This window comes from Nothoprocta perdicaria, unplaced genomic scaffold (genome assembly GCF_003342845.1).
Source record: "Nothoprocta perdicaria isolate Ctin4 unplaced genomic scaffold, notPer1 scaffold_223, whole genome shotgun sequence".
NCBI lineage: Eukaryota > Metazoa > Chordata > Aves > Tinamiformes > Tinamidae > Nothoprocta > Nothoprocta perdicaria.
The window spans coordinates 26,205-54,202 of record NW_020455431.1 but is presented as its reverse complement, the minus strand read 5'-3'; the positions used below and the strand labels follow the sequence as shown (position 1 = coordinate 54,202).

At 44.8% G+C, this 27,998-nt stretch overlaps 1 protein-coding gene across 1 annotated transcript in view; it reads left to right on the top strand.

The window, feature by feature from the left end:
* Positions 1 to 15,184: 15,184 nt before the first annotated feature.
* The window catches only part of LOC112947184 (protein AHNAK2-like), a gene marked incomplete at its 3' end in the record, with an annotated part of 39,005 nt that continues 26,191 nt past the window's right edge, over positions 15,185 to 27,998 (top strand). Inside the window, exon 1 of the mRNA XM_026039207.1 lies at positions 15,185 to 15,290. Coding sequence (XP_025894992.1) covers positions 15,185 to 15,290 — 106 coding nt within the window. The remainder of the gene's footprint in view (positions 15,291 to 27,998) is intronic.

Genomic DNA, 27,998 nt, shown 5'->3' with positions numbered 1-27,998 from the left:
TGGGTAATGGATATCACCAGGTAGCCAACAGCTCTGTTCTTACTGGCTGATTAATAGAGAAGTGTTGATTTGACTGTCGTGGATTTTCTGCACTTGTGTTTGCTAGAAAGAGAAAAATGGGAAATAGATCTACAGAAAGCTGGCAGGTTTTAGATTACCATGGGTATTTTCCGAGGCTCACAGTATTTCTTCATAGCCCAAGCAAAATAACRATGAAAAATGTCTCCTTGTGAAAGGGAAGAAATTTCTGCAATTAATTTTCTAGGACCTAAAGGCTGAGACAGTAGGAAAAAAATGATCTTTCCTTATAAAGTCGCAGCAAGTAGATATTTCTTATAAAAATTAAAGGTTTGATATATTTGAGTTTGATGTATTTCACTCGGAAACAGTCAGACTTATTTTAATGAATCCATCAAAGTTTTTTTTTTTAAATAGAATGTTAACTTAAAGAGTCTAGCCACAAAGTTGACATGCTAAAACTGTCTCAAAAAAAAAAAAAAAAAAAAAGCTGGGATGATAATAAAAGCAGTTATGCTCTAAAACTACCACAGAAGTTAAGAGACTGCATTCTGCTCAAGTTCCAGGTTCTAGCATCAGTATGTTTCAAAAAAAAAAAAAAAAAAAAAAGCTTGAAAGTGAAGATACATTATCAGTAATATATATTTGTGCTCCAGTTTTGTCCTACTAGAATTTGATTACAGTCCATGAAGCTAGACATGTGATTCACTTAGGTCTTTTCCATGGCTTTGAGTAGGGAAATGTCTTTTCTGTGCGAGYCTTGATCTGTTTAGAGACTGATCAGGAGGAGGCTAAAACAGAAAGCAGGGAAAAAGCAGAAAGTAGTTCTTGTAAAATTCACCAAGAGAAGTAATAGAAAATCTCCAACAAATGCTGAGGTACAGAGGCTGTATTAGCTGCAAAAGCCAGTGCCTTTACAAACAATAACTCCGCAGGGGTTCAGGCTTGACAGGTTTTGCTCAATCTTCATTCAGCTAGAGTCAGATACTGAAATATATTGAGAAGTTCAGTGTCTAGATGGCTTTACACAGCTGCTGGGTGGAGCTTTGTCTAAGGAATGGCTGAGTCAGGACTTCAAAATCTGACCCTACGATGAGCATGCGCTTGGAGCCCCTTCGGTGCCCTGGCACTGCAGCAAGGCACCATGTGCTGATTTGTAAGTGCGTATTGTACATGCTCAAATCCAGCACCTGAGAAGATCACAGACATTTAAAGCAGATGAGGACTGAYGAGGAAGGAGATAATTGAGCATGCCTTTTTTATTTCAAGCAAAACATTTTAATGCATTTGAATTCACATCCATTTTTTTCCATGCACTGTTATCAGTTTTGCATGCTCACAGGTACAGTAGCAATGGTTTTAGGTGACTTCTAAATTGGCGTCTTAAGTTTTCCACTGTGTTCTAGCAATACTGCTTGAAGTAGAAAGACTTACAGGATGACAGAAATGAATGACCCCCATTTGGCTCCAATGAGTTTTGTTGCTTTACTTACTTCCCTACTGCGTCAATGCCAGAAGAGATTCGTGCATATGTGATCAAACCAGCTCCCTAAGCAGATTTTTAGCTTGGGAAAGTGCCTAGCTGGATATTATTGGCCAAGGAGATTGTATAACTCAGTAGACACCAAAAAGCAAAAGTCAGGTGGCAGGCATCACTGGAACTTTTCCATGGCACATAGACCAAAATGCCTTAAAATCAAGAAGACTGAATAAGATATCCTTAAAAACAGAGGCAGACATAGCAAATCAGATGAGTGGTAGGTAATTCAAGGGAGTTTGCAGTAAAGCACTATTGCAAGTTGATACATTGGGCCTCAAATAGCTGAAGTGGCCAGACCATAAATCTAACCAAAAGAATCATAGTAAATAAAAATKATCAGATTTCAAGAGAGAGAGAAGTGAGGAGAAAATGTGCGGATTTCTGTTAGTCGTGGCAGTGTGAACAAGTGTCTCAGGACAATGCAGCTCCCTGCTGGTCCCAATAGACCTTAATGGGAAAATCTCTTGCCACATATGTTCTGTATTTGCACATGAAACTGCAGCACTATCTGATTGGTAACCAGCAATTCCGAGTCAGTGCTAACAAAAGCAGGAACTCTCGCTTASAGCAAGAAAGCAGGGTCAGGACCTTTACAAGAACAAGAATATTAATCTGGCTGCTAGAGTGCAAGCACAGAAGAGGAATGCAGGAACAGAGGTCTGCGAGGAAAATTATGGAACCTGGTAAAGTAAAAATGCAGAGTGACAAGGACATCGGGTGCGGTGGAAACGAAGGAGGTTCTCACTTGAGCAATGCACCAACACAGCAGCTGAAGCAGTAGAGGAGATRCAGCTCGTCTCAGGCAGCCAATGCCTCTGAGAACAGATGCAAGTGGCTCTTCCAGCTCTAGGCTTCAAAGGGCTAACTGTGTTTTCCCCATGTATTCAAGGATCAGGGAGGCATTTGGCCTYATTAACCTTTCAATGGCATGAAAGTTGCAAAGCAAGAAGACAGCTGGAGTGCTTTCTCCCTAACATACCACTGCTGACCTATGGCAAATTCACTCAAATATATCAGCATACAGAGATGTGGTCAGGTCTGACCCAGCCAAAAYATGAAGAATTTGTTCGTAATACCTCCAGGAAGTACATTTCTAACCCAAGCTCTCTGCTAGTTTTTTTTCACTTCTGATAAGCCTTCCTGTGAAGTGTTAAGTCCTTCCTGCCTGTGAAGGGATCAGGTGCATGCACTCCCACCTGGGCAGTGTGCTCCTGGCTTGGTAACCACCAGCAACAATACGGAGGGAACAGGGTGTGCAGGGCCAAGGCAATAAATCACCTTGGAAGAACCTCGCCCATGAAATGAAACAGAGCGAGCAGCTGAAGAGGGCAGTGTCCAGCAAGAAGGTCTCATTACCATCTATGGAGAGAACGGAAACATGAGCTCCCTTAAGGAGTCAGCATTGCAGGTGCTGTAGCATTTGGAAAACCAGAATCACAGGGGAAGGAGGAAATCAAAGAAGTTGGAATGAATGTAGAAAAATAAATACGCCACAGAGAACAGTTCCGAGCATCCAGCTACTCTTGATTGTCTGGATCCAGTTGTGAATCTGTGAATTTGATCCAACACACTTGTGTTCACCCGACCTTAACGATTTAAAACTTAGATCTCCAGAGCTAGGTTCAAATGTCCAAGTTTAGGTGTCTGATAGTCTGAGATATTCAGGGCATCCACCTTGCCTCTTCTAATCTCTCTGTAAGATCACAGGTTTTCTCTGAGCCCCATGTCATACCTGCCAGACCTATGCAGTTGTCTCCAGTGCCCTAAGGTGGCTGAAACAGCGCTGTGCACCCAAGTACAAGCAATGAAACAGAGCAATGAAATGGTCCTCCAGACTGCCCATACAGTGCTGGAGTGATGTGTGTGTGTGTGTGTGTGTGTGTGTTTTCAGCATCTGCAGCTGAAGACAGGAATAGGAGTCTGTCTTTGGAGGTGCATTTCTCTTCCTGGAAAATTTAAAGAGATCTTGAAAATGAACTTAATATTAAACACATCCCTTTTAGATAAGTCTTTTACTAAAGACCCTTCAGTTAACCCCGCCTTTAGAAACATAGACATAACCACACCAATACCACTGTCCTAGATCTTTGTAGACTTGGAGAGTGACTTAAACATTGCACCACCAACCTCCTCCTGCTGCACAGTAACTTGGCCTTATTTTGGTAGCCAGAGATAGGACAAGGRGCAATGGGTGCAAGTTGAAACACACTAAGTTCCAACTCCATGTGAGGAAGAACTTCTTTCCTGTGGGGGTGACAAAGCCCTGGCACAGGCTGCCCAGGGAGGCTGTGGAGTCTCCTTCTCTGGAGATCTTCCGAACTTGCCTGGATGCCGCCCTGTGCCCCGTGCTCTGGGTGTCCCTGCTGGAGCAGGGCTTGGACTGGATGATCTCTAGAGGCCCCTTCCAACCTCAACCATTCTGTGATTCTGTGATTGTGTTGTTGCCTAACCTGTGGCCTGGTCAAGCCTTGTGAATTTGTCATATCATGGCAAGCTCTGCATGGGTCAGGGGAGTAAAGTCATGACAAGCACAGAAGGACAATACAGAGCTGCATGACTACACAGCAAGTGGAAAAACGCCCAGGATCAGGCAGTTTTACAATGTTCCCAAACCACAATCCGATGGGGCCCTCACACCCGAGGTTATTCTTCCAGAGAGGGGCATAGCCCTTCTTTCCCCAGCATAACTCTTCTGGGGTGCAAAATGTCACAACAAAGGACTGAAATTGCCTTTTTTTTCTTACTCTTTATTTGCAGTCCCTGAAGGAGCATCAGCACATGACATTTTTTCTCCTGTTTTTCTCTTATCTGGCGATGTTTYCATGACACGCTTGCCCAGTGGCCACCAGACCCAAGCTGCCAGCCTAATGGGCACTTCCACCTGGCTACACATAGTGAAGTGCAATAGAGAAGAGTATGTTTTCAGACRCTGAGAATTTGGGTTTTACAAGGGAGAATACATTTAGAGGAAAGCATCTTTCCTCTAAAGCAGATGGAAAATGCTTGTGAAGAATGCAGGGAACAGAGGGAGCAGAGTTTGGTGCTGTAGAGGTTGACTGGCAGGTCTCTGTTTTGTTGAACAGCTACAGTAGAGAGAATCTAACAGCCCGGCTCTTGTAGCCAGCACATGCAAGCTAAACATGCCAGAGTCCACTGTGTGCAGCCAGACGTGTACCGGGCCATTTCCAAGTCCTGCTTCCTTTCATCAGTACCTCAGACAACTGCACGTTTCAGGAGCTACTGCCATTACCCCCGTGGTGACTGCACGTCTGGTCCATCGGGGAGGAGCTGCTGATTCCTCAACATTTCCTCTGTAAAGGGGCTGTCTTTTTTTCCTAATCCATATTCAGAAACAGTCTGTCTGAAAGAGTGTGTTCAGCAATGAAGAGCCCCAGGGCTTTCCTAATGGCCCCACATCCAGTGCTGCTCATTGTTCACATTTCTGGTTCTTCTGGGACATGRTAGATGTCAATTTGAGCCCTCTCAAAACAGAGAGGGAACTGAATCCCGACCAACCACATTCCAGGGGRGTGCTCTATATGCGGGATTATTATGATAAAGGTGGGCACCACCCTAAATCTCTGCATGTTGAGAAACCCAAACCTGCTAGTTCAGATAGTGTGTGCTCCAAATACAGCTACCAACAAAACATCTCTGGAGATCCAGCAGAGAGAGGCTTGGGAGCCTAGATAGGCTCAAGGGTAAACTAAACATTGAGCCTGTCCCAGAGGACAGCTCTGCAAGAGCRGATCCAGCCTCTTGGGCAACAAATGCCTGCACAGTGCAGTTCTTCTTTTAGTATTAGGCTGCAGTCTGCATAGAGCTGGCGGATTGGAACCACAGTATTGGATGGTAGCAACTATTTTCTGTATAGATCATGTTTTAAGCTCCAAAGTATGAGACTTTTTCCAGGTCCTGCTTTGCTGATTTCCTGTGCCAGACATATTCTTGCATTCCTTATACTGCAAACTTTCTGCTTTCTCCATTAATTCACTACTGATATCAGTGGCAAAAAAAAAAAAGTTTTTTTTAAAAAAAAAAGAACTTGATCTACAAGAAGTATTTTGGCTTTATAGGTGAAAGAAATATGGCTGAAATGAGTAAATATGAGGGTTCTTCTAGCTGAGCTTTCCTTGTGTGTGCRTGCTTGCACAAGCATTTTTACTGGAATCATTGTCATCTCCTCRAAATAGTTTACTACATTTAAAAGCATAATTTGTAAAGGCCTGTCAACAATAGGAAACAACACATGGGCTTTTCTTCCTCTACTGCACTAAGAATAATCTGCTTGTCAGATGCCCCACTGTGYTCTTCTGTGAATGTAGAGGAACCATGTCCTGTGTGCAGAGAATCCCTGAGTCACTTCACTCTGTCTACTGATTTGTTGTCCTCATATTCAGTGACAAGCAGGGGGATCTTGCTATGGCTCTGCCACCTGATGTTTTATGCTTTAAGACATAGATAGCATAGAGAAGAAGGTCCAAATGCACCATTGATTTTCAATTCTGGAACCTACTGTACACTATAAATCTTACGAATATAATGCTGTAGGAAAACGCTTATCAGCTTCTAGAAAATAATTGCCTACTCCTGCTGCTACCCAAGCAATGCATGGATAAGCTGTGCTGTGATAGTGAATATCCTCTTTTCAAGCCCTGCTTACGTCCAGGTTAGTGTAATGGGCTCACACAAGCAGAGCAGTTTCACTAGTTAGATGATATCATCCCTTGACTGTAATGAGCCCCCCAAGTGTAGTTGTTTGTGCTGTCTTTTACTGTTTATCCTGTTTATATTGACCTTTAACATCATGCGAGTTGAACCCACCCTYAGAAGGCCATATACATCACTTCAGCTCTCCTACACTCTCCAAGGCACTGAATCCCGCACTCCTGGAGGGGCCAGCTTCCTCATGCCATGGAGGATATTGTTTTCTGTGATTAAGTGAGGGCTGAGGACAAGTTAAGCCTAGTGCAGAAGCAGTGCCACCACACTTGCCACCTTCTTCACCATGGGCTGCCACTGCTGCCATCCAGCTCCAGCATGAAGTTTTGAAGCTCCCTCCTATCCCATCCTCACTAACAACCTCCCTGCAATGCTCTCAAACTGGGCCAGGGCAGACAGGAAGGGTGAATTCCCTGCCTTTAGCAGTACTTGCCTTTTGGCTCGCACTGGCAGCTCCTGGTTTCCATTCAGCTCCCAAAGGGATTATAGAAGCTGGTCCCACTGATTTAGGTGTGCATTGGATCAGACGTGGTGAGCATTCCTCATCAGCAGCTGTTTTCTGCCTGGGGATGGCTGCATTTAGAATGGAGAGCATAATTTCTATGTTTTATAAAAATTGCCAATAAAGGACCAAGAGTGGCTTTGGGAAGTCTTTGATGTGTATTGCATAAATATCTCAGCATTATCATATGCTCTACGCTAAAGAGCTTCATATAAATTTTATCTGTCTCTCAGTCGTCCCTGAGGGTGGTAAATAGTTGTTCATGAGCTGAAGTTCACTTTTGCATGTTTTCTGGACCCCTTCCTCTGCTAGGAGACAGAGGCTTCAGCATGTAATTTTTAAGCACTGCCAAAGGAGTTGAATTCCCTCTGCTGAGCCCAGCAAAGAGAAGCCCCTAGGGTTGCAGCCCTTCCTGCCCACCTCACCCACATCTCCCCATGGAGGTGAGCGGACACTCGCCTTGGCATTTCCATCCCCGTTTGCCCTGGGCATCTGGCRGCTGCTCGGCCGGGATTGCTGTGCTCTCCGTGTCCGTTTGCCCTCTCAACTCCGCAGGAGCACGGCAGCCAATCGGGGCCGCCAGGCAGCCCGGGCATCCTTCATCAATCTCCCTAAGTGTCTTTGGGCTCTGCTGGGAACATCTACATCACTCCTTGCCTCTCTCTGCAGCGACCTGAAGCTCTGGCGCTGCAAGCAATGATCGCTCAGGCATAATGCGATGCAGGGCAGCCCGGAAGAATCCGGTTGGCATCCGAGGATGTATATTCACCGAGGGGCTAAGGAGTGTGTCAGCATTTAGTTTCAGCTGAGCTGCGCTCCTCCTGCAGCGCAGAATCACACGGTCTCCGCATCTGGATCGGGACTGACTCTGCACGGGGAGCCTCTGAAAAGACAAAGTTTTCCTCTCTTGTTATTGCTGTGCCACCACAATCTGCCAAGATGTGTGACTGCTTTCATCTAGTTCTTCCTAACTGGCCAGGATCTCCAGCCAGTGGTGGGCTTACATTTTCTATACTTTTCTGTATTCTGCTTCTGCTTTTACTGTGCTCTGCTAGCTGCGAATCGACCTCGGCGGCAAAGCCTGCAGCTTCTGGGGTGTGGCTTTCTCTGATGCTGCATGATTCAGATAAGGAAAAATAGCCCTAAGAAAAGCCTATAGTCCCCCCACTCCTCCCCTAAACTTTCCTGCGTTATGTTGAAGCTAAGCTTGAGGAAGCCTTTGACTTTGTATTCAAATCAAATTAAATTGTGTCTAAATTAACTGTTGCAGATTGCATGCCTTAATTCACATTTGMCCTTCCTTTCTCATAGCAATTAGGAAGCAACTAGCAGGACACAGTGCATGATACAATCTACCTGGCAKTTATAATAGCTAAAAGCTGTGCTACATAGTGTGTGTGTGCAAAATTCAATGTGTCCTATGCTCTGTATTCAATCTGTTGGCTGAACAATACAGCACTCTGAAACAAGGGCGCTTTTTTTCCCTTGTTTTTCGCTGCTGCAGAGCTGAATGAAATTAGAAATTTAACCTTTATTTTAGAGGGAAAAATATACACATTTAATATGAAATATTGCTGAAACAGAACAACGATGACTGGAGGAATGAGTCAAAAGAATAATGAAAACCAGTTCTTAGCTGGCAGAAACATATCAATAAATTACAAATCTGTTCTTTAGTTTATGCACAGATTAGTCTGTTTTAAAATAAGCAACTAGTTGTCTTAAGGTCGTGTCTGTAAAAATGACAAGCATCTGAAATTTCTACCGTATTTTTTTCCSAAAACATACAAAATCTATGTTTATCTACATTCTGCAATAAATTTCTTCACTATTTATTCTGGTAGGAGAAGTTATAATCTACAAAACACAGCTTGTAAACATTTTGGAAGACTAAAAGTGGAGAGCTCTCTTAAAAAAAGTAGGTCTGATTATTCCTGCTGTTCTTTTGTAAATAGTTTGGGACTCTGTTTTCCACAACAATGAAAGTCAGCGTGTTTGTCACACATTCAGTCATACAGAGTAGCACCTTACTACTGCTTGAGTTGCCTCCTTGAAATCAATGAGACAAGTCAAGGAAAACAAGCGACTTCTCCACCCATTGAAGAGATGAATCCAACTCCCTGCTGTGTTTAGCTGGTGTTTAGGCTAAGTAATTGAATTGGTATAAGATTATAGCAAATATCTGGGGCTATACCCAAACAGTATTTGTTTGATTAAGGCAAAATACACTATCCTTTTATACTATATGTACACTATATATATTTATATTAATATAAATATATATGTATTTTGGTAAATGTGACTTTTTCAACAGTGCCCTTTTCCTAATGTTTGCCTGCCTGCACAGCTTTAGTTAACCAGCAAACACATCAGTTTAGTGGCTCTTGCTGTTTTCAACATGAGGGAATTGTTGCTTGGGTCTTCAGGGCGCCACCCGAGAGAAGCAAGTAAAAATACCACGAAAACACGATGCTGTGCTGCTTGAACCCCGCCTGGGCTTCCCCCTGCAATCCCGCCTCATCTCAGCAGCAGAGCTGGATAAAAATAGGTTGGTTTCATAACCGAGTTGTTCTGTGCTGCTGCCCTCACGTTAGCTCATAGTCATGAGGATACAGGTGAGAAACAGTTTAAAAAAAWTACTTGCTGGTTTCTTACTTAGCCRGGCAAGCATGAGCATGTCCTCAGAGCCGACATCTGGAAGGTGCCGGCAGCAATTTGCATTTGTTGCTGAACATCGAGGCAATGTTTCTCATGGATAATTTTTAAGTCAGGGAAACAAATAAACAGGAGGAGAGAGTGTCTGCAGCAGCAAGCTGGGGCAATTGGCCAAATCCTGAAATACCACAGTCTTTTCAGCACAAACATTTTCTAAACTCATCCTTTAGCTTTTTTTAGGGCTTGGTCCAAAATTGTGAGAAGTTAATGGCAGTCTTGAAAAGACCCAGGTTGGTAAAGCACTTGGGAAAAGTTGTACATCTTCCTGATTGCCATAGCACAGGGTCAAAGAAATATATGTATTTTAGGACTTTGCTGAATGGGCATTTGAACAGCAATACTGATGTCAGGTGCCAAATCCATCTCTGCACTTTGTGAGAATAGCACACAAGGAGATTCTTGAAATCAGCCAGAGATGTGAAAATTCAAGCGCAGGGTCTTTATAGCCATCTATGACATGCCCAAAATGCCAAAGGGACAGTGACATCCCTGCTGTTCTGGGCAGACGCTCTGTTCTTATCAGCCATGCTGTAGGTGCAGCAAGGGCTGGGTCCACCCTGTCTGGAAAGCTGCTGAATACAGGCTGAAGATTTTCAGAATCTAAAACAAAATGCCAGATGTATTTTTTTCCTTAGAAATATTATCTCAAGATGTTTGCCTATGAGCTGCAACAGTGTTTCTTCCAGCCCCATTACGAGACAGAGATAAACAAGCTCTGCGGGAGCCAGTCTCGGCTCGTGTGAGGAGCAACCTCCCCGGCTTGCAAAGAGGCTGTGACCCAAGGTACCATCATATTTCATTCTCCCTTTCTTGCCTCTTGTGGTGTGTATAGCATTAAAATAGCACAAGCCAGCTCAGTTACAGCAGACAAACCATGGTGTCTGTTGGACCTTCTGTCCAATGATGCTTCCCAAATATATGGCAATTCYGACCATAGTTACGCCTAAATAATCACGGTGCCAGCACAGACTGAAAGAGAATCTGATTCATTTGACTGTGACACAGAGCTGCTTGCCAGCATTGTGAATCAGGCTCAGGAAATCACACTTCTCGGTTCTCACTGTTCTCCCTCTTTCCAGAATTGTTTCATGAGTCTTTATTTTGGCTATTAATTTCACACTTCCATTTCCAGTGGGTGCGCGCTGGCCATTTTGGTGCTGGATTAGCATCAAGTGGAAAAGAAACATCAACCGGACAAAATCCCTCACTCAACAAAGCTTTATTTGTCCACCCAGTGAGGAATAAAGTATTGCTGTTCTTCATCTAACTGCAAGAAATAGAGGTGATATGTACCGGCAGCAAAATATATRGTGATTGCCAGCTTTTCTGATTCATAAGAGGAATAGACATGACCTAGGAACACACCAAAATGAGCTGAAACACTTCAAAAYGTCGGTGAAGGGGAAGTCTGGAGATCTCCGACGGACTCTGGTAGGACGTTCCTCCATGAATAACCTCAGTTTGGGTTGCATTTGTCCAGTAGTTCATGCACCATCACCTTCTGTCCAAGCAACTCTGGTTACAGCAGGCATTTTTCAAGGACCCTTGTTCCTGTGCAAGAGGATGAGGACTGCAAGCCAGAGTCTGGGTTTAGCCTCTGCCAGCGAGAGCCTCAGTGGCTTCACTATTGCTACTAGTTCTGACTAGGGCTGCTGCTGAGGGAGATAAACGACACCCTCGGTTCGATGTGAGGACTCTGTGCCAAGAGAAACAGCCAAGCAAACAGCTAGGCTGGGCTTGTCTGTACAGGGACGCGGCTGCAAAATAAGCCCGGATCAGCACTTCCAGCATGTGCAGCACTCCCAGCGCCAGTGTCCTKGCTCTGTGCACCCCTATTCCTGTACCAACCCTGTCCCTGGAGCTCCTTCCCACATCATGTGCCAGCACAGTTGCCCACGGCAGTCTGAATCCCTGCCATGTGCTGGGCTGCAATATTTGGGAYATAGCAGATATCCCATTGGGATCTCCCTACTCTTTACTATCATGAGAGAGCTTCTTCCACCCTGACCACCCTGTGATAAAGGCCATGGAAAAGAGGCTTTCTACTGACCACTCTGGGCTTTCGAACAGCTTCCTAGAAAATTAGTGCCACTGATCTATCAAATACCAAAGGAATAGCAATCTCTCAAGTATATATCCACATCTTTGCATCAACCAAGGCAATTAAATAATCTTACTTATTTATGAGGCACAGACAAGTTTTTAAATGCCTACAAGATTCTGATTTTCCATACTGAACTCTCTCTGCTTACTAAATAGTTGTCTTAATCTCTCTTGCTACATCAAGATTGGCATAACACCTTCATTTTATGCCAAGGTATCTTTGCAGCCATGAGGCTCACACAAGTGTAACCTTTCATTCCTGTTTCTCCTTTAGTTCATTGCTGATAGCCTGTGTCCCTGCTCAGAGTCAAGCCCTGTTGTTGGCTTCCAATTCTGAGGTTAGAGTAATTAGTACTGGCTGTGCTTGCAGGGTTTTCTTTCGTACAATTGCACCATTAGATCTCTACCAGTGTGAGTTCCTCTGTCAGAACAGGTTGGAAGAAATGTGTCCAGTTGGTAAAATCACTGTGGGAAAAATAWTAGTAAAACTCTGGTGGTAAATTAATTGTAAATTATAGCATGCACTCTGTTATCTACACCCAGTACTGCATTCAGAGAACGCCTAAGAGAGAAAAAATGAAGCTGCCACACGGCTTTTTGTCTCACCTCAACACAGACTTTTTTGAATGAAACATGCAGCTGGGATATGACCAATGGATTAGCCCAGCAAGAGACCATAATATACCTCTATGCAACAGCAACAGTAAAGGAAATGGCCTCATTACCTTCACCATTTTCTTAAGGCACAGGAGGCAAACGCATTGCATAACCTTGGAAGTTTTCCAGACTCACTTTCCTTTTTTAAAAAGTCCGTGACACACCACACGAAGCTGAATGTTTTGAGCTATTGCAGCATCACAAGTTGTTTCAGGAGAGGTGTTGTGGTTGTAGAAGGAAACAGAGAAGACAAGGCTCACAACAGTCGTATTTTCAAAGTCTGGCAGTGCCTAAGCAGTGCTCATTTGGACTGATGAACAACCKTGGTACTGCCTTTTGGGGCTCAGCAGTAGTGTGAAGAGGGTAGATACACCCCAGACTGCCAGAAATTTGGGAGTCTTGCCGCCTGGAAGCTGGAAGTGGCTGGAAGAGGAAATTGCCCACAGCAAAGGCAATGCCAGAGTGTTTTGCCCCAGATATTCACACTTGAGAGCACAGTTTCTCTTCTGTAACGGTCTTCTCTGCCAATACTAAGCTTAACAGGAAGAAAGAATTCTTCCACTGATCCCAGATCTACCTTTGGATTTGATATGACTGTGCCACAGAGAAGACYCAGTGCTTCTGGTGCCCATTTTCTCAATGGGATAAATGTTATGGTAGGAGAAGGACAGGAGATGGGGAGTGTTCTGTTGACTCCTGTTGCTGACCAGGAACTAATAAAACAGTGGGGGATTTCATCGCAAAGCAGGGCTGGACCCTGGATATCTGCTTTTGAGATCACTGCCTTTCTGAGTGCCTCACCCTGAAAATGAATACCTTCTTCTTTACTGGGTTCCTATATTTAATTAATGTCTGTAAAGCAGTTGGAGATGGTTGATGTAGGGACATTATGCAACTCAAAGTCTGATGATCAGTATCACCATTCCCAGGCTACATTCTATCTTTGATATTGGGAACAATAGCAAGAAAGATGCTGACTATGGTGACATTGGTTTTTGCTCTAGTCAATGGAACGTACAGTCATATCTTACAAACCCAACTACACCAGCAGATTTAGTCTAGCTTGACACTCGTGTAACTGGAAAAGGTAGTTGGGCCACACTGAAAGCTTTAGTAAGAGGGGGTTAAAGCAGTGATTAGGAAAACAACCAAAACAACCACCGACTAAAACAACAACAACAAAAAATCACAAAAACGATGATCCCAACAGCTCCAGAAGGAGCTGGATAGTATGCTGTTGTAAAATATGCAGTAGTTGCTGGTCTTGCCCAACAGTCATACCTTCTATGTCTTCAACAATGGTTCTTTGTAATATAGAAAAGGGCAGAGAAACCTGATGAGAAGAAAGAAGCAGGGTTGGGCTCCAATCCTTTTGCAGATGAGAAGGAGCTGGAGAAAATRTGAGAGTCTGAGAGCTGCACAGAATCAGCAGCACCAGAAATGCAGGAGTAAAATTAAAGGGAGGAGGGAAAAAGAGGTAKTGGGAAAGAGTTGCCGTAAATGATCATGAATTGTATGCCAAGCAACCTACAATCTCGAAGTGAAGCTAAACAGCAAGACTTCTCTTGTCTCCCTTCTTTCCCTGTTATGTCCTCTCTTACACCTAAGTTACCTTAGCACAGCAGCTAAGGGTAGTTGGGCTCTACCTAGTTAGCTCTAGAGATAACTTACCTCCTTTCTTCACTGTTCCAGTTTCTCTGCTTGACTTGTGCCATGCTTGTCTCTTACACTCTGATCTGTTCCCTGTCCCACAGCAGGAGGGAGGAGGGAGAAGAGAAATGTAAACCTTTTTTCTTGATAACCAGAATATGTTTGGTGTGAAGCAGAGCATATAGAGTATATACCTTCCCTTGGTATTAGACTATCAGAAGAAAAGCTACCATTTGCATGCCACTATTCTAATTYTCAGAGGAGAAAAAGTCGTAAAAGAATCTGTTCCTCACCACCGTCAATCCTGCAATTTAAATGAACTTTAGCAAAATATTTGCTGGGTTATGTAATAGACATGAATTACAACAGCCTGTCACATGGTTGMAAATTGCAATTTTAACCCACAGTTAGACTGCATGGTGGAAGGTAAGGATGAGAATAGTAAAACTCAGGCAACCCACTTAAGTGCAATGTAAAGGGGCACTCAGTAGAACTGCTCCAAATATCTGAAACCATGTTTCTTCCTATTTTCTTGGCTTTGCGTGACTTTTCTGGCTGTCTTCTTACAACTCCTCCCGAGTAGTCTCTGAGGCACTTGCTCCATCCTCAAGGCATGACTTTCTCAGGCTTCCTGCCCTTCTTGTCTGCTAAAGACTCCCTGGTGATAGTCCCTACAACTGGTGAGTCTCTAGTGCCATCCTCACTCTGTGCCCCAGGTACCCATCCTTCAAGCTGACGTGTTGTGAAGAGGATACYTTAATGCAGCTAACTGTGCAAGCACTAAGAGGAAATCTGTGGTAGTGTGGGCTGCAGGGCACTGCCGAAACCGAGGAGTGAACCCTATCAGAGCCATTAACCCAAGCCACTATGTCCTTGCTGATGGTTTTCTCCACATCGGCTGGATGAATCCCTGACACTCATCCTAGGACAGTCAGCTCCTTCATTTTCCAGCCTAGCCATTCTCATTGCACAGCTGTCCTGCAGGAAGAGATAGAGCTGATTGGCTCTGGGCAGCACTTTAAAAGCGGAGGCGCTGAGTATTGTAGCTTATTAAGTGAGCCAGAGAGACACAAAGAACTTTTGAAAGAGGAGAGAAAACAAACAAAGCCCTGGCTAGCACTCAAAGACAAGTCAGACGGCTGCGATTTGCGGGTCCACACGCAGAAGAGCGCGTGAAGGCTCGTACAAGGGAGCTGGCTTCRGGAATCCCTGCTCGGGAGGGTTTGACATGATGCTAGGCGGGGTTTTGAGCTGAGGCCGCCCCACCCGGCCGGGCCATGAATGACCCCAAGCACCTCGTCCGTCCGCCCGTCCGTCTGTCCGTCGCGGCAGGGACAGYCGTCAGCGGGCAGGCTGAGGCAGACGCCGAGCTGCGTTTTCCAGGTAGGCGCTCGTGTTTCCTCTCTGTGCGGGCAGGACCCCCTCAGGGCATTGCCTGCCCCCCATGCTGCACCTCCTCCTGCACCTGCACGGAGGGAGAGGGGACCTGGCGCGCTGGAAAGAGGCAGCTTCAAAGAGCGCGTTAAGCGCTGCTGCATGTGAGATCAGCCTTTCTGATCACCAGCTGCTGGGACTGGAGAAATCTTGCTGGATGGGTGTGATGAGATGACCAGTTTGCTTTATTTCCCTCTCACTGCTGTCACAGCAAGATAGAGTCCCCTTGTCCTGGCACAGCCATCTACGTGCTGCTGCATGTAGTATGTACATTTGCTCTCTTTACAAATGCCTGCACTAGAAAGAGTGGCAAGGAGCTTCTCGAAATGGTTATGAATCATTGGGCTTAACTGGCACCAACCCAGGCCCCCAGACGGGAGAAGAGAAGCATTTTTAAGCCCTTCCCACATTCTTGTGTAAATAGAATGGGATGAATGATCACCATCCCTGATGCCAGACAGTTTTCTGGGCCAAATTCACACATGAGTCTAAGGAAACCAAAGGGAACTGAAGCTGGTGTAGTTCTCCCTTCCTTCCGTTCCTTGCAATGACTGTATTTCATATGTTCAAATCCTTCTGGGATTGCTTAGACTTACTTTGTGTAATTATTTTCATCCTTGGATTAAACAGGCCAAATATGTAAGTTGGATCACAGCTTCCTGAGGCCTTGGTTTACACCATATTTTGTTCCTCTGTCATATATGTTACACAAATTCCGTCTTCTCTAGACAGCAGCACATTGGGTGCAGGTATTTTTATCAGAATAAAAGTTTGCCTTTGCTTGAGGAAGACAGTTCTCCARCAATTCTCGCTGCTTCCCTTACCTGGATACTACAATGAACCATGGAAAAGTCCTAAATCTGGTATTTATTCATGATGACTCTCAGTAAATACTATTTGACACCCCTCCACAATTGCAGTCTGCACAGCTCGCTCAGCCTAGAGTTTGGGGGAAAGGTGTGACTTAGTGTAAAAGCTTGCAACAGCAACCTAATTTCTTAGAGTGTCCTCCACCTCAAGCCATCACTGATGAGCTGAGCCAAGGCATACACGTTCTTGCTTGTGCCTATACCTAAGTGATATCCCTATCCTCATTTTAAATAGAGAATGGGACCAATTGGAATTGAAGGCAGATGTGTGCAATGGTTGGGGGTCCGCCAGGAAGGAGCAGTGGGTTTGAAATCATCTTTTAGTTACTGCATTAGACACATGGGAGGGGAAAGGGTGGACTTGCAGTGTATTATGCTATGGAAAGTCCTGCAATCTGGGCTGCGCAGAGTGACATAGTATTTGTTATAAAACACATGACATGTTCCATCTGCTGCTGGGTCAATGTCAACAGGTGCGGTCAAAATAGAAACAATATTTTTGATGTGCACCACCTTTCTTTCTCCTGGCAAAGTGCCACTTAAAAGCCTAAAGCTTTCATGATTGACAGTTATTAGCAGACTCTATGCAGAGCTAGGGATTTTCCAGCTTTCTAAAAGAACAGCAATAGTTTTGAATTCTCCAGCTGAGGTTCCTCTGTATACTGGTCTTTCATAACTTTTGCTGTGAGCACTCAAGGTCTGAAATTGGAGTTGCGCTGTTTGAAGCACATTGGCTAGAGAGATCTTTGAGCCCATTTTTTACATCTGCTGCTTGCTGCATGGTCAAAATCTTCATCTAATCTCTTCCCAGTAAATTTAATTGCTATAATATTTGTGAAATGCAGTTGTCAGGCAGAAAATACACAAGAGAAAGGTCTTAATCACATACCTGAAGTACCAGCTCCCTTCGATTCCTTTCCACTTTGCTCAACTCAGCAAATTCCAGCTTCCTTTCCACTGTTGGTGTCCATCTCTGAGGGCTCAGGAAATGTCTGCCATACAGCTCCTTCGGACCAGTTGGAGATGTCTGAAGCCAAGCTTTGACCAGATCTACCCTGTATCTGACTTGAATTCCTCAAGCAAATATTGCACTAAAGTGTACCATGGCTTTTCTCAGCTGTCACCTCCTGCCAATCCCACCTTACCCAGCAGGTGGGTGTTCCCTGTCAGGATCTGTTTTGACCAGAAGCAGAGAAGTTATCAAGGGAAAAAAAAAAAAAGAAAAAACAAGGCCACTGAATTAAGTCAGGTAGCCAAGGAAATCTAGCAGTGAAGGAAGACTATTCCCAGCTCACAGGTGTCTGCCGTTGGCTTTATCAGCAGAGCGAATATCCATTGTCCCACCATTCATCCATGACTCTAGCGCTGCTTTCCCACTCTGCTTATTGCCTGGTCATTTGGGGCCTATCATGACTATTTCTTAAAAGTCATGGGTTGTCTTAAAGGTAAGGCTTCGGGTAACTTCTGCCAGGTTGGCTTCTTTCTTTTTACAGAAGAGTGGACAATCCCCTGACTTACAGTGGGCCTTGTTCCACTGATTCCAAACTTGTTCTAATTCATAGGCATCCCAAGAGCTATTCTGCAATACGGCTCTGTTACAACTTGTTCCCTTGCTAAAAGTTAAAGCTTCCCAGATTTAAAAAGTCTAAACTAAGAAAAGAGAGGTTTAACACTAGCTGAGTCTAATCTCATTTCCAAGCTGTCATTCAGAATTTCACTGAGACTTTTCCGTGCAGTTACCTGAGACCATCTCAACCATACTCTTGCTCCTCCATCTCACAGCTCTTCTTCCTTCTTCCTCCAMGTTTACTGAAAAGTTAGACAGGTGCCACAGAGAGCAAACATCTTCAAAGCTCTTGCTGGCACCTGCACTTTTCCTCCTGCCTCAAATTGATGCAAGGACTTAGATTTGCAAGCTCTCCGAGATGTAGGTGCAAGACTGTAAATAAAATGTTCAAACTTGCCTGGGGTATCTATAGCCCCCTGGACTAGCTGATTTTATTCTAGACTCATGCTCCTGACTGAAAGCAAATTGACTTCTCTGTCTCTTCCCTTCTTGGACAACTCACATCCAAAACTTCTCCATGGCTTTATAATAACATGATTACAAGGTGTACATATACAATATTTTTCCTCATGCCTCGTACTTTGTGAGATATCTCAGGATTTTCAAAAGGGTCTGCACAAGCTAGGATGAGGCAGCTGGGACATTGGGGGGTTTTCACTCTTTCTTTTTTTCTTTGCCAGTTCTAAAGTTTCAGGCTGTTTGGAGAGGCTTCCCATTACCATTAGGAGCTTTTCCCTTGTCAGTGAGCAGTGGGAAGGTGGCAATGTTCTTCGTGTTTCTTACTGAGCCCTCCAAGCAGAGAGAAGGTAGAAATGTGAGTCAATGAGACGCCCTCTGGACTGAGCACCACTGAAGGTGAAAGGAGGAGGGAAGACAATGTGGCCAGATGAAATCTGGCTAATTGCTGTTGTTATATTGTTGTCTTCAAATACCAGCCAAAATCCTCCCTGCTGTCTCATCCTCATGTCCACAGGGCAGGACATAATTGCACCTTCTCCTGCCATCAGACAGGCCTGGGAGGGAAGGGATCTGTGGAGCTACGTTTCGTATTCAGTCCATGTGACCTTCTTACCCTGTATGTTTTTCAGGATTGCGAGACAGGCAGATATTGTTGCTACTGAGCAAAATGATCAGCCCCTGCAGCCGTACCTAATTTAGGGTGACTGCAGACCTGCCCCGCTGAGATCTGTTTTTCCACACAGGCTGAATCACTTGCTTGGGTTTTGTGCTCACCAATTTCCAGTTTCACTTTCTGCACTCCCGTGTTTCCTCACAGACACGGATAACACACCATTTATAATGCATCACAAGGGCATATAGCTGTGACTTCAGTCACTGCAGCCCGTCCTGGCTCATGGCAGGCCACCAATGCCCTCGTCTTTGTTTTACTGATAAAATGCTGGCCATGAAAAAGTGGGATCCAGTTCCTGCAAGGGAAGCAGGAGGGGATGCAGGGCAGTCTGAGATGATCCCAGGGGGCATTTGTGCAGAGGTTCTTGTCCAGGAGGACTTTGAGTTTGGAAATACATGAATAGGGTCAGTTCTGCCCAGTGCAATCTCTCCCTTACAGATGCAGTCAGCAGCAGCAGATGATGAACTGTATATATATAGCACGAAAAGAGAGGCATTAATAGCACAGCCTGTGAATGGCCACTTGTGTTTGCTGCCTGAGTCACTTGTGTTAGTCACAGACCAGGGCTGGGATGCGGCACATGTATCCGCCCGCACAGGGGCTGGATCCGTGCTGGAGCAGGGCTCGGAGGCAGCGCCGGAGCTTGGCCACGGGGAGTAAAACAGTAAAGCAGTACCCCGTTCCCCACTTTATTTTCTTTTTGCTGTGTGTTTTTTTTTTCCACTGGTCAAACTAGGTAACTCTTGAGATGCATTTAATTAATAAAAATAATTTCCCAGATTCTTTAATCAACACTAAAACATTAAAATGCAAATAATTTTTCCCCCTGCTCATCAAATACTTAAAGAAAATGCTTTTTAAAAAAAATCAAACAATTTTCTTTACAAGCAAAGGAATAATGAAAAAAACAAGTACTCATGCAAGACAGCACGTTATGGCAGACAACAATTCCCTGCTGCTAGAGCTCAGAGTSTGTGGGACATTTTACTCCAAGGAAACTTCTCTTCCTTGCTTCCGACCTCCACATCACTTCTGACTCTACAGTCTTTCATCTTAGCCTGTTTTTTCCACTAGTTTCCRTCAGAAATTTGGAGCATTTCTGCTAGCAAAAGTCTACAGTGTATAATCTTCCCTCCTGAAACAAGGTGATTTATTTCCTCTCATTTTGTTGATTCCTATCTCTGTGCAAATGCAACCAGGACCTGTGTGTCATGCAAGACTGCACRGTGACTTTGTTTACCACTAGCATCATTAACAAATTAGAAGGAATTATTATTACATATAGGGTTGGTCCTCTCAGGGAGTGACTGGCCTGAGACACAGTAGTGAAGCAATGGGGAAAGGTGTTTCGGAGAATGTCACTGTGCTGRGGAACCCTTTCTTTGATGGATGTCCTCAGGAAGGAGGGGGCCTKCTGGAAGGGACTCTTGAACCTCTGGGCTTCAGTGCCCACAAGCTCCATGGGGACTACTCTGAGACTAGGACAGGTCTCCACTTCTTCTGTAGAGGCTACTGAGTTCACAGCCAAACCTGCTCAAAGTGGTGACATCTGCCCAGAATGAAGCTAATGTCACTCCATGGATGCAGGGGACAAGAACACTTTTTCTTACTCCCTGAGAACTGTCATTTCYCCACAGTTCCCTTTCTGGGGCTCCTAATAGCCAAGAAAACTGCAGGATAGAAAGCAACAAAGCAAGGAGGAGGAAGCAAAAAGGGGACTGCTGCTCACTTTGTCTCAGTTTGAGGGAGTTTCTTCTGGTTTTACTGCTCACTAGGTTTCTCAAGGGCCAGTTTCTACCTTGTGCCTATAGAGCAGGTTAAAATTMTGGACACTGTCATCCCATGATAGACGATGTTCAAGAAGATGTTCATTGGCCTGGGTCAACAGTCTTAGATAGAAATGTACCTCCATGCTGGGAGCCACCATGGGCACTGCACAAACAGCCSTTCTCCAGGTCAGTTGAGATGGGCCCTGTGAATATTGACAGCTGTGCCAGCACCAARGGTTTCGTAGAACCTTGGAGCCAGAGCAAAGGGATTATTTCATCCAAGTTCCTAGTTACTCCTTCATCTTCTGCATTTCAACCAGCATGCCAACCAGTGATTGCYSTGCAAATGCTATAGAGACCTGGGGGAATGCAGTGACATAATTTGTCAGTACTTTCCTTCATTAAGAYGTTTGCTTAAGAATCATTTTCAAGGTTTTGGGAAATGAAAGAAAAAAAATGAGGGAAGGTTCRCTCTCAGTCGTTTGCATGGCTGGTGATAGACTTTGTTACCAGACTTGACCATACAAGTCTCCCCAAAAAAAGCACTTTAACTTTGCGAAATCAGCAAAGGGTGTAAGCTCATTCCTAGAATTTTGTATGGGCCTCACCCCAAATTCCTCAATTTTGTATGGGCTATCCCTTCACAGGGTGACTGGAAAAGAGCCAAAAACATCATAGTGTAGCAACCAAGGTCTTCTAGTTCTATAAGAACTGAAAACTTGTGCCTTTTCTTCCAAACACTATCTAAACTACTGCATCAAATGTTTGCATTTTCTTTTCTTTTTATCAGTGTCTGATTATTATATGTGACCTGAAAACATCAGTGGCAACATCCTTGCAACTTTGGTTTGATAAAATATCCAGGTTAAATACCATAGAGGTTCCACAGGGATTTAAAAGTACCTTTCTTTTCAGAAATCAGGAACACCCATGACACAATTGCTCAAAAATGCAGAATTTGGGAATGCTGCATTTAGAGTTTGGCAGGTTTTAAGGCATCTTTTTTTTTTTTTTTTCCCCTGTGTTTCCAAACTGAAGAACACAGCACATCATCAGCTGATCATAATCAAAAGTACCCAGGATGGGGCATGGCCACAGCTGCATCACTACCTTCTCCTTCTCCTGCTTTGTTCTGGCCTTTTCAGGGCAGAGAGTTAATGTTCACGCCACGCGAGCCAGCAGAAAGGCGTTTGGAGGAAAACAGTAGACAGAGCCCATGCCCCAGGAAACATAAAACCATCCAGAGTGAATTAATTTCCTTTTTCTCCTCCTCCTGTTAACGAAAGGGTCATCAGTCTCAGGAATGTCTTGCTTTGTTTCATTTCTAGCTAATGTTTTCTCTGTTATTCATAGGCTTTTTAAATATATATTTATGCTGGTTGCAAATCATCATTTTTTCAACTTTTCTTTGGGCAAGGGAGAGAGGAATGTTAATTGTTTTCGCTTTTGATTATCAGCAAAAATATTAACCACTAAAGTGCAAACAATATACAGAGGAATCCCTGAAGAGGACGTCTGACCTCCTTAAAATACACACAGCCCCACCCTGGACTTGTTTGTTTTTCCCTTGAGCTGAAGCTTTTACTACTCGGTGGGTCCCTGGGTACTGTGGGCTTGACGTGTGTTTATGTTCTCCGAGGGGAAGCCTGGTCCTACGTGCAGCCACAGCTGTCCTAGCGGCCGCTGCACGTGCAGGTAGCCTTGGTGGAGCCTGGCAGGCAGCCACAAATAGTACAAAAAAAGAGATGAATCTACTCAAAGGACTGATTCTGGTTAGGTTACAAGATATGTGAATGATACTTTTTCATTTCTTTTTTTTTTCTCACAAAGTCATCTGAATTAACTTCAGAATGAGGTCTTTGAGGCCAACTCTGAATCTTCTTAAAAGAGGCAGTGATGAAACCTCATTTCCATACCTGGCTCTCATTCTCTTTATGAGGTTATATGCTTACCTGCAGCTGGATGTGTTTTATGCAAAAGAAAGAAAAAAGAWGAAGCCAATCAATCAAGTTAATGGTTTACATATTTCAGAAGAGAAGARTCTGTGTGGTTGGCTAACGTACCTTTTTAGTTCAGAATAGATATATATASGTGTGCATATATGCATTTGTGTACATATATATCTATTTGGCACTATGTGTTACCAAAATGAAGACTCCTGGGAGACAAAGCATAGGTGATGGCTATAAAGTGATGAGAAGTGATGAGTAATATTACAATTACATTTCCCCTGTGCTTGCTCTGAGAGCTGGTGGTCAGATCTCACAGTACCCAGCTGCTGCCTACTCCTTTCCAGTGTTACTAGACTGATTTTCAACTGCATTTGCTCTTCTGCATCTTTCTCTTCTGCATCTTTTTTCCCCTCGCAAACCTCAACATTTGTAGCCGCTGTCAAAGCAAAGGATTGGAAAGGCTTGCACACTCATCCTCCACAACACATTGCTTGAATTTATGTTTCAGAGAGTGTTTTACTTTACTCTCAGTGAACGCTYCATCTCCCTCTCTTTGAACCAAAGACAAGAGAGGAAAATACCCATTGGCTTTCATGCCGTTTCACAGTTACAGTAAAGCAGCACACCCTCATGGGCAGGCCTGATATCAGCCTGTTGATGGGTCATGGTTTGAGTAACCAAAACTCTCAGGTGTCATTCCTGTCATTCTGTCGTGCATCCTCAGCCCTACCTGCAAACTGAGGAAAGAAGTTGTAAGTTAGAGAGCTGGATTAACGGTGGAAGGGAGAAATCTGAGACACAGCCACGCTCACTGGCAAGGCAGCGGAGCGGGGAGGCCCGTCCACTCCTGCCTCAACATAATCCAGAGTTGCTCTTCCAATATTAAGACATCTGTCAAGAAGTGTAAATCCACTCCTTGTGTTATGTAGAATTCAATGCTAGTTGATATTTGGGCTATGCTCAGCGAGTAAGCCAGCTCTGTTGTGCTGGAATCATTTGGAGAATTGGAAGTTGCCAGTTTGGTATCATTTTTTAATAGCTTGGTAGAAAAGTATGTGATTTTATAAAACCTGTGCTATCCCTCTGCAACTTTTTTTTTTTTAATAAATCAAGTAAGCATTATTTTTTTCCGTATAACATAACATTAAAATACTCCCATAGTTACAGAGCTGTACTATGCAGATGTCCTACTACTTATCCAAAGGCATGGTTTTAAACTTGAAGTTACGTGGGGAAAAATTGCTAATATATGAGGTGAGTTCACGAGAGTTAGGGCAGCACTGGTCGGGTGCTAGGGCTTACATGTCCGCTCCAAGATTAAACTGGAAAAAAGCCGGTGATGATGAATGTAGATTGCCCAATGTTTTCAATAAGGCATGTACTCATTTCTGCCAGGTTTATGGCTTTTTCTTGTTCTTGTTTGCAGAAAAACAGTTGGCTTTTGTCAGCTTGGATGTAAGGTTTTTTTATCTTGTGTGCTTTAAGAAAATAACCCATCAATATATTCAGAAAGAGAGCTTAAATAAAGTCGGGAAGGGCACCCTGGACATACGGCTGCTGTTACACCCACAGGCTGTGCCCTGATTGAGGGTTGCCGGTGGCACTACTGGCTCTGCAGATGGGAGACAAATGTGCTTATTGGGATTGTGCTGAAAATTGGCCCAAAACGGCCAGACTTTGGTACAGTCCTGCGGCTTGATCGAGCAGAGCCCAGCACTGCAGCACCCAGCCTGATGGGTGATAACCCAAACTAAAGAGCAAGGCACCTGCCAAGAAGAGCAAAACCATTTACAGCATTTTGCAGAGTTCTCTCCTAGTGGGGACATGGGATACAGTGGGACAGGGGACATTGGCACCTGCTGGGGCCGAGCAGAGGGAAGACACAAACCCAGCAGCGCAGCCTCCTCGCCAACCCTCCCAGCCCTCCCCAGCATTAGCTGCCCTCAGCCTATTTYTGCCTTCTTTTGATGTGGTTGGCAGCAGGGTGTGTATTAATTATATAATTAAAATCTATTATATAGAGATAGTAATTATACAGAAATATTTCCCAAATTGCAGTTCTGCTCAGATCTAGTTTTCAGATAATGCCTGGGCTCAGTATCTGTGCAACACGGAGGCAGGTATCCAGCTGTCTCTGTCGGATTTCATGTGCAGCTATGGTGCGTACCCTTTCTAAACAGCACCACAAATCCTGGATCTGCAGAAATTCAGATTTGGGAACATCTGTACACAGCATAAAAATAAAAATCCACAGCAGCCCCAGCATGAGATGGAGCTGCTCTGCAAACACAAGTCTATCTCCCGGCTCGTTTTTTGCCTGTTCTTGCTGTGCTGGAGTGTGTTGGCCGAGYGGCCGGAGTCGTCGCAGGGGCTGTCCAGGTGCCCAGGTGGGGTTTGCATTTTGCACTCCCACACCTGCCTCGCACTTCACAGCGCTCAAGTGACAGTCAAATGCTGCTGTGAGCCTCCAGCGAAAGGTGCTGCGGTGCTTTTTCTTCATTGAAGCTAAAGAGAGAGGGATGAACTGGCTGCGTTATGAGTTTCCTTCTCGTGCTGGGGGTGATGGTGGAGAAACAGAAAGCAGCAGCGGAGAGGAGAGGGTGGGGACGTGAATAAGGCAGGTTTTTGCTGTCTGCAAGCGGCTCTCTTGCTGCTCACCCCAGGAGGAAACACCAAGTGCTCCAGTGCTCCCATGGTGCGAGTTGTGGGGTCAACGCTCAGGCTTTTTGGGGGGAAACAGTTCCTCAGCTGTCAAAAAATGACAATGACAAGTCATTCAATACATAAGTAAATAAAAGAGCTGGAGGAGGACGCTGGGGCACCCCAAGACATGCTGTCCACGCGCCGTTGTGTGCAGGAGAGCTGCTTGCTGCTGCCCCCACGCTCTGCATCCCCCAGYCCCACGGCCCAGCAACGCCCCGCTCTGCGTAGAAGGAAAATTGYCCGGGGCGGCCGGGAGGGAGGGAGCCAGAGAGGGAGGGAAGGAGGGAGGGCGCAAGGCAGGCGCCGCGCTCCTGCTCTGCGCTATTTCAACTTCAGGGCAACTTTAGAGAACTTCAGTTATTTTTGGTAAGTTTTTTCTTTATTTATTTAATAATAAAAAAAAGAGATCCTGCTCTTTCTTTCTTTCTTTCTGTCGCAGATGCAGAGTGCACAAGTTGGCAGGGGATGTTCAGAGCTGTTCTCGGTGAGRGTGTTTTGCAGCCCCTGGTCTTGGAGCTGGGTGCTGGAGGGTGGAGGCATCACTGTCCTGCTTGGAAAAGGAGATGTGAGGGCACTGGGCTCACTCGTCCTGCCGGTCATCCTGCACCTGGCACGGGGTTTATTTGTGTGGCAAGGTTTATTTATTGCTGTCTCGCAGGTGGGAAGGAATAGGGTCAGGGATGAACAAGTGTGTTCGAAAGTTCCTGATCAGCGTTTCCTCTATGGTGGGTTTCAAACTCRTGCACAAAGTCCCCCAAAACCCTCTGAGGGCTCTTGGAGCCCCGTCCTGTGCACGCCCCTCTGCTCAGTAATCTCTATTGCAGATCACGCGCGCTGTTTTTCTGACTTCCTCACTCCGTGTGCTTAACCCATCACACGGTCTCCAACACAGCGAACCTCTTAGTGTTCAGAGAGCCAGAGCCCCAACTGCTGCAGTGAATCGCAAGGTGCAAACTGCGGTTTGTTAACGGGGAAGTTGATTTATGCTGGATATARGTTTTGTTTTGTATGCTTTCTCCATATGTATATTTGGATTTTTATAGTAGCTGTGCTTCTACAAGAGGAATTCTGCTCATGTGGGTATTATATCTCAATAAATACCATTTGGAATGTATATATAGTATCGCAATATACTGGCTTGGCATCAGAGCCTCTGTATGTTAGTGGTATTTGAGGCTAATATTAGCCCTGGAGCATTTTAAAACAGAGATTCATAACCTTATGAGTAGATCATGTATGACACTGCTGTGAGCAATTCACAAAATGTTAGGAAATGCTGGGTAAAACTTATCTGTCCACCTGTCTGGGTTCTTTGTCCCTCCATGTACCTTAAGACACTGCAGATCATATGAATTCAGGTGATCTGAAGTGGGAAGTGGGATTTGTATCTGTGGCCATGGGAGAAAAGGATGGAAAGTACATGTTCTGAAAGCTTTGATAGGAAACAGAGCAAGAATTGCTCACATGAGAAACACCAAAGGTCTGCCCTGCTGCAACATAAGTAATCATTCTTTTTTATTGTTTATGAAAAAAGAACCTGAAATGTGTAGTTCAGTAGGCAACTCTCTTGAGAGGTGCAGCACTTTGGTTATGATCATCTGTAGAATGCATGAGATAAAGCTTTAAGCACTGCTTTTTCATAGATTTTATTAAAGAAAAGCCATAAAGAACTTCGCACATTAAAGGAGAAGCAGCTTACAACAGGCAATTTGCTTCCAAAACCTATCTGTGCATCAGTTAAAAGTCCAGCATGAAAAAGTTTCATGAATTTAGCAGCGTAAGCAAATACATCATGCCTCAGAATTTATTGGGCTCTTTTATTAGTTATGTTTAAAATGATAAGTGTGACTGGACTTTTTAATTGCAGTAACTCTCTAACAATGGCGTTAACAATAACTCTTCAAGAATAAACTGTGAAAACCATAAATCCACCACGGGTCTGCTGCAGTGCTGACACTCCACGATCGCCGCTGCTTTGCYGTGGAAGCGTGCGGATTTGTGAGCTAAAACTGCCTTTTACTATCTTTGGTGTGGCCCTCTGGCAAAGTAAACTCYGCTATTAGATTTCGAGGCTTGTGTAAATCTTCTTCGACTGAAGTCACTCTGACTGTACTCTGTGCTTGTAAGCTGTTCCTGGGCGATGGCTGCATTCCCATGGGCTGCAATGTGAGGGTTTCCTTCCGATGGGGCAGGGGCAACTTCTTAGCATCTCCTCCCGAGGAGTTTGGCATGGGTGACTCTCTTTAATAACTCTTTTTATGCTTTCTAATTGCCTCGGCCGCCGTGGCTGTGCTGGCGGCGGCGAGGTCAACGTGCCTTTGTTTGCTTTTGGCTGTACTTGATGCTCATCCCTGGAACGCGATCCAGCAGCCCGTGTGTCGTGCAGCTCTGGGGAATAGCTGCAGTCTGCGTTAGGCTCCCGCTGGCGTGGGARGCCTGTGCACGGGCCCCGACAGCCCTCCTTCCCCGGAGGCAGTGCCAGGAGTGTCGAGGCTCTTTGCCGAGGCTGTCGGGCTCACGCCAGCGCAAGGAGTGGGATGGCAGGTTCTGGATCGTGCTGAAGCATCACCCAGGAGGCCACATGAACACACAGTCCCCAGGCTGGAACCTCTGGAGATGCACAAAGCTCCTTCCTTCCTTCCTTCCTTCCTTCCTTCCTTCCTTC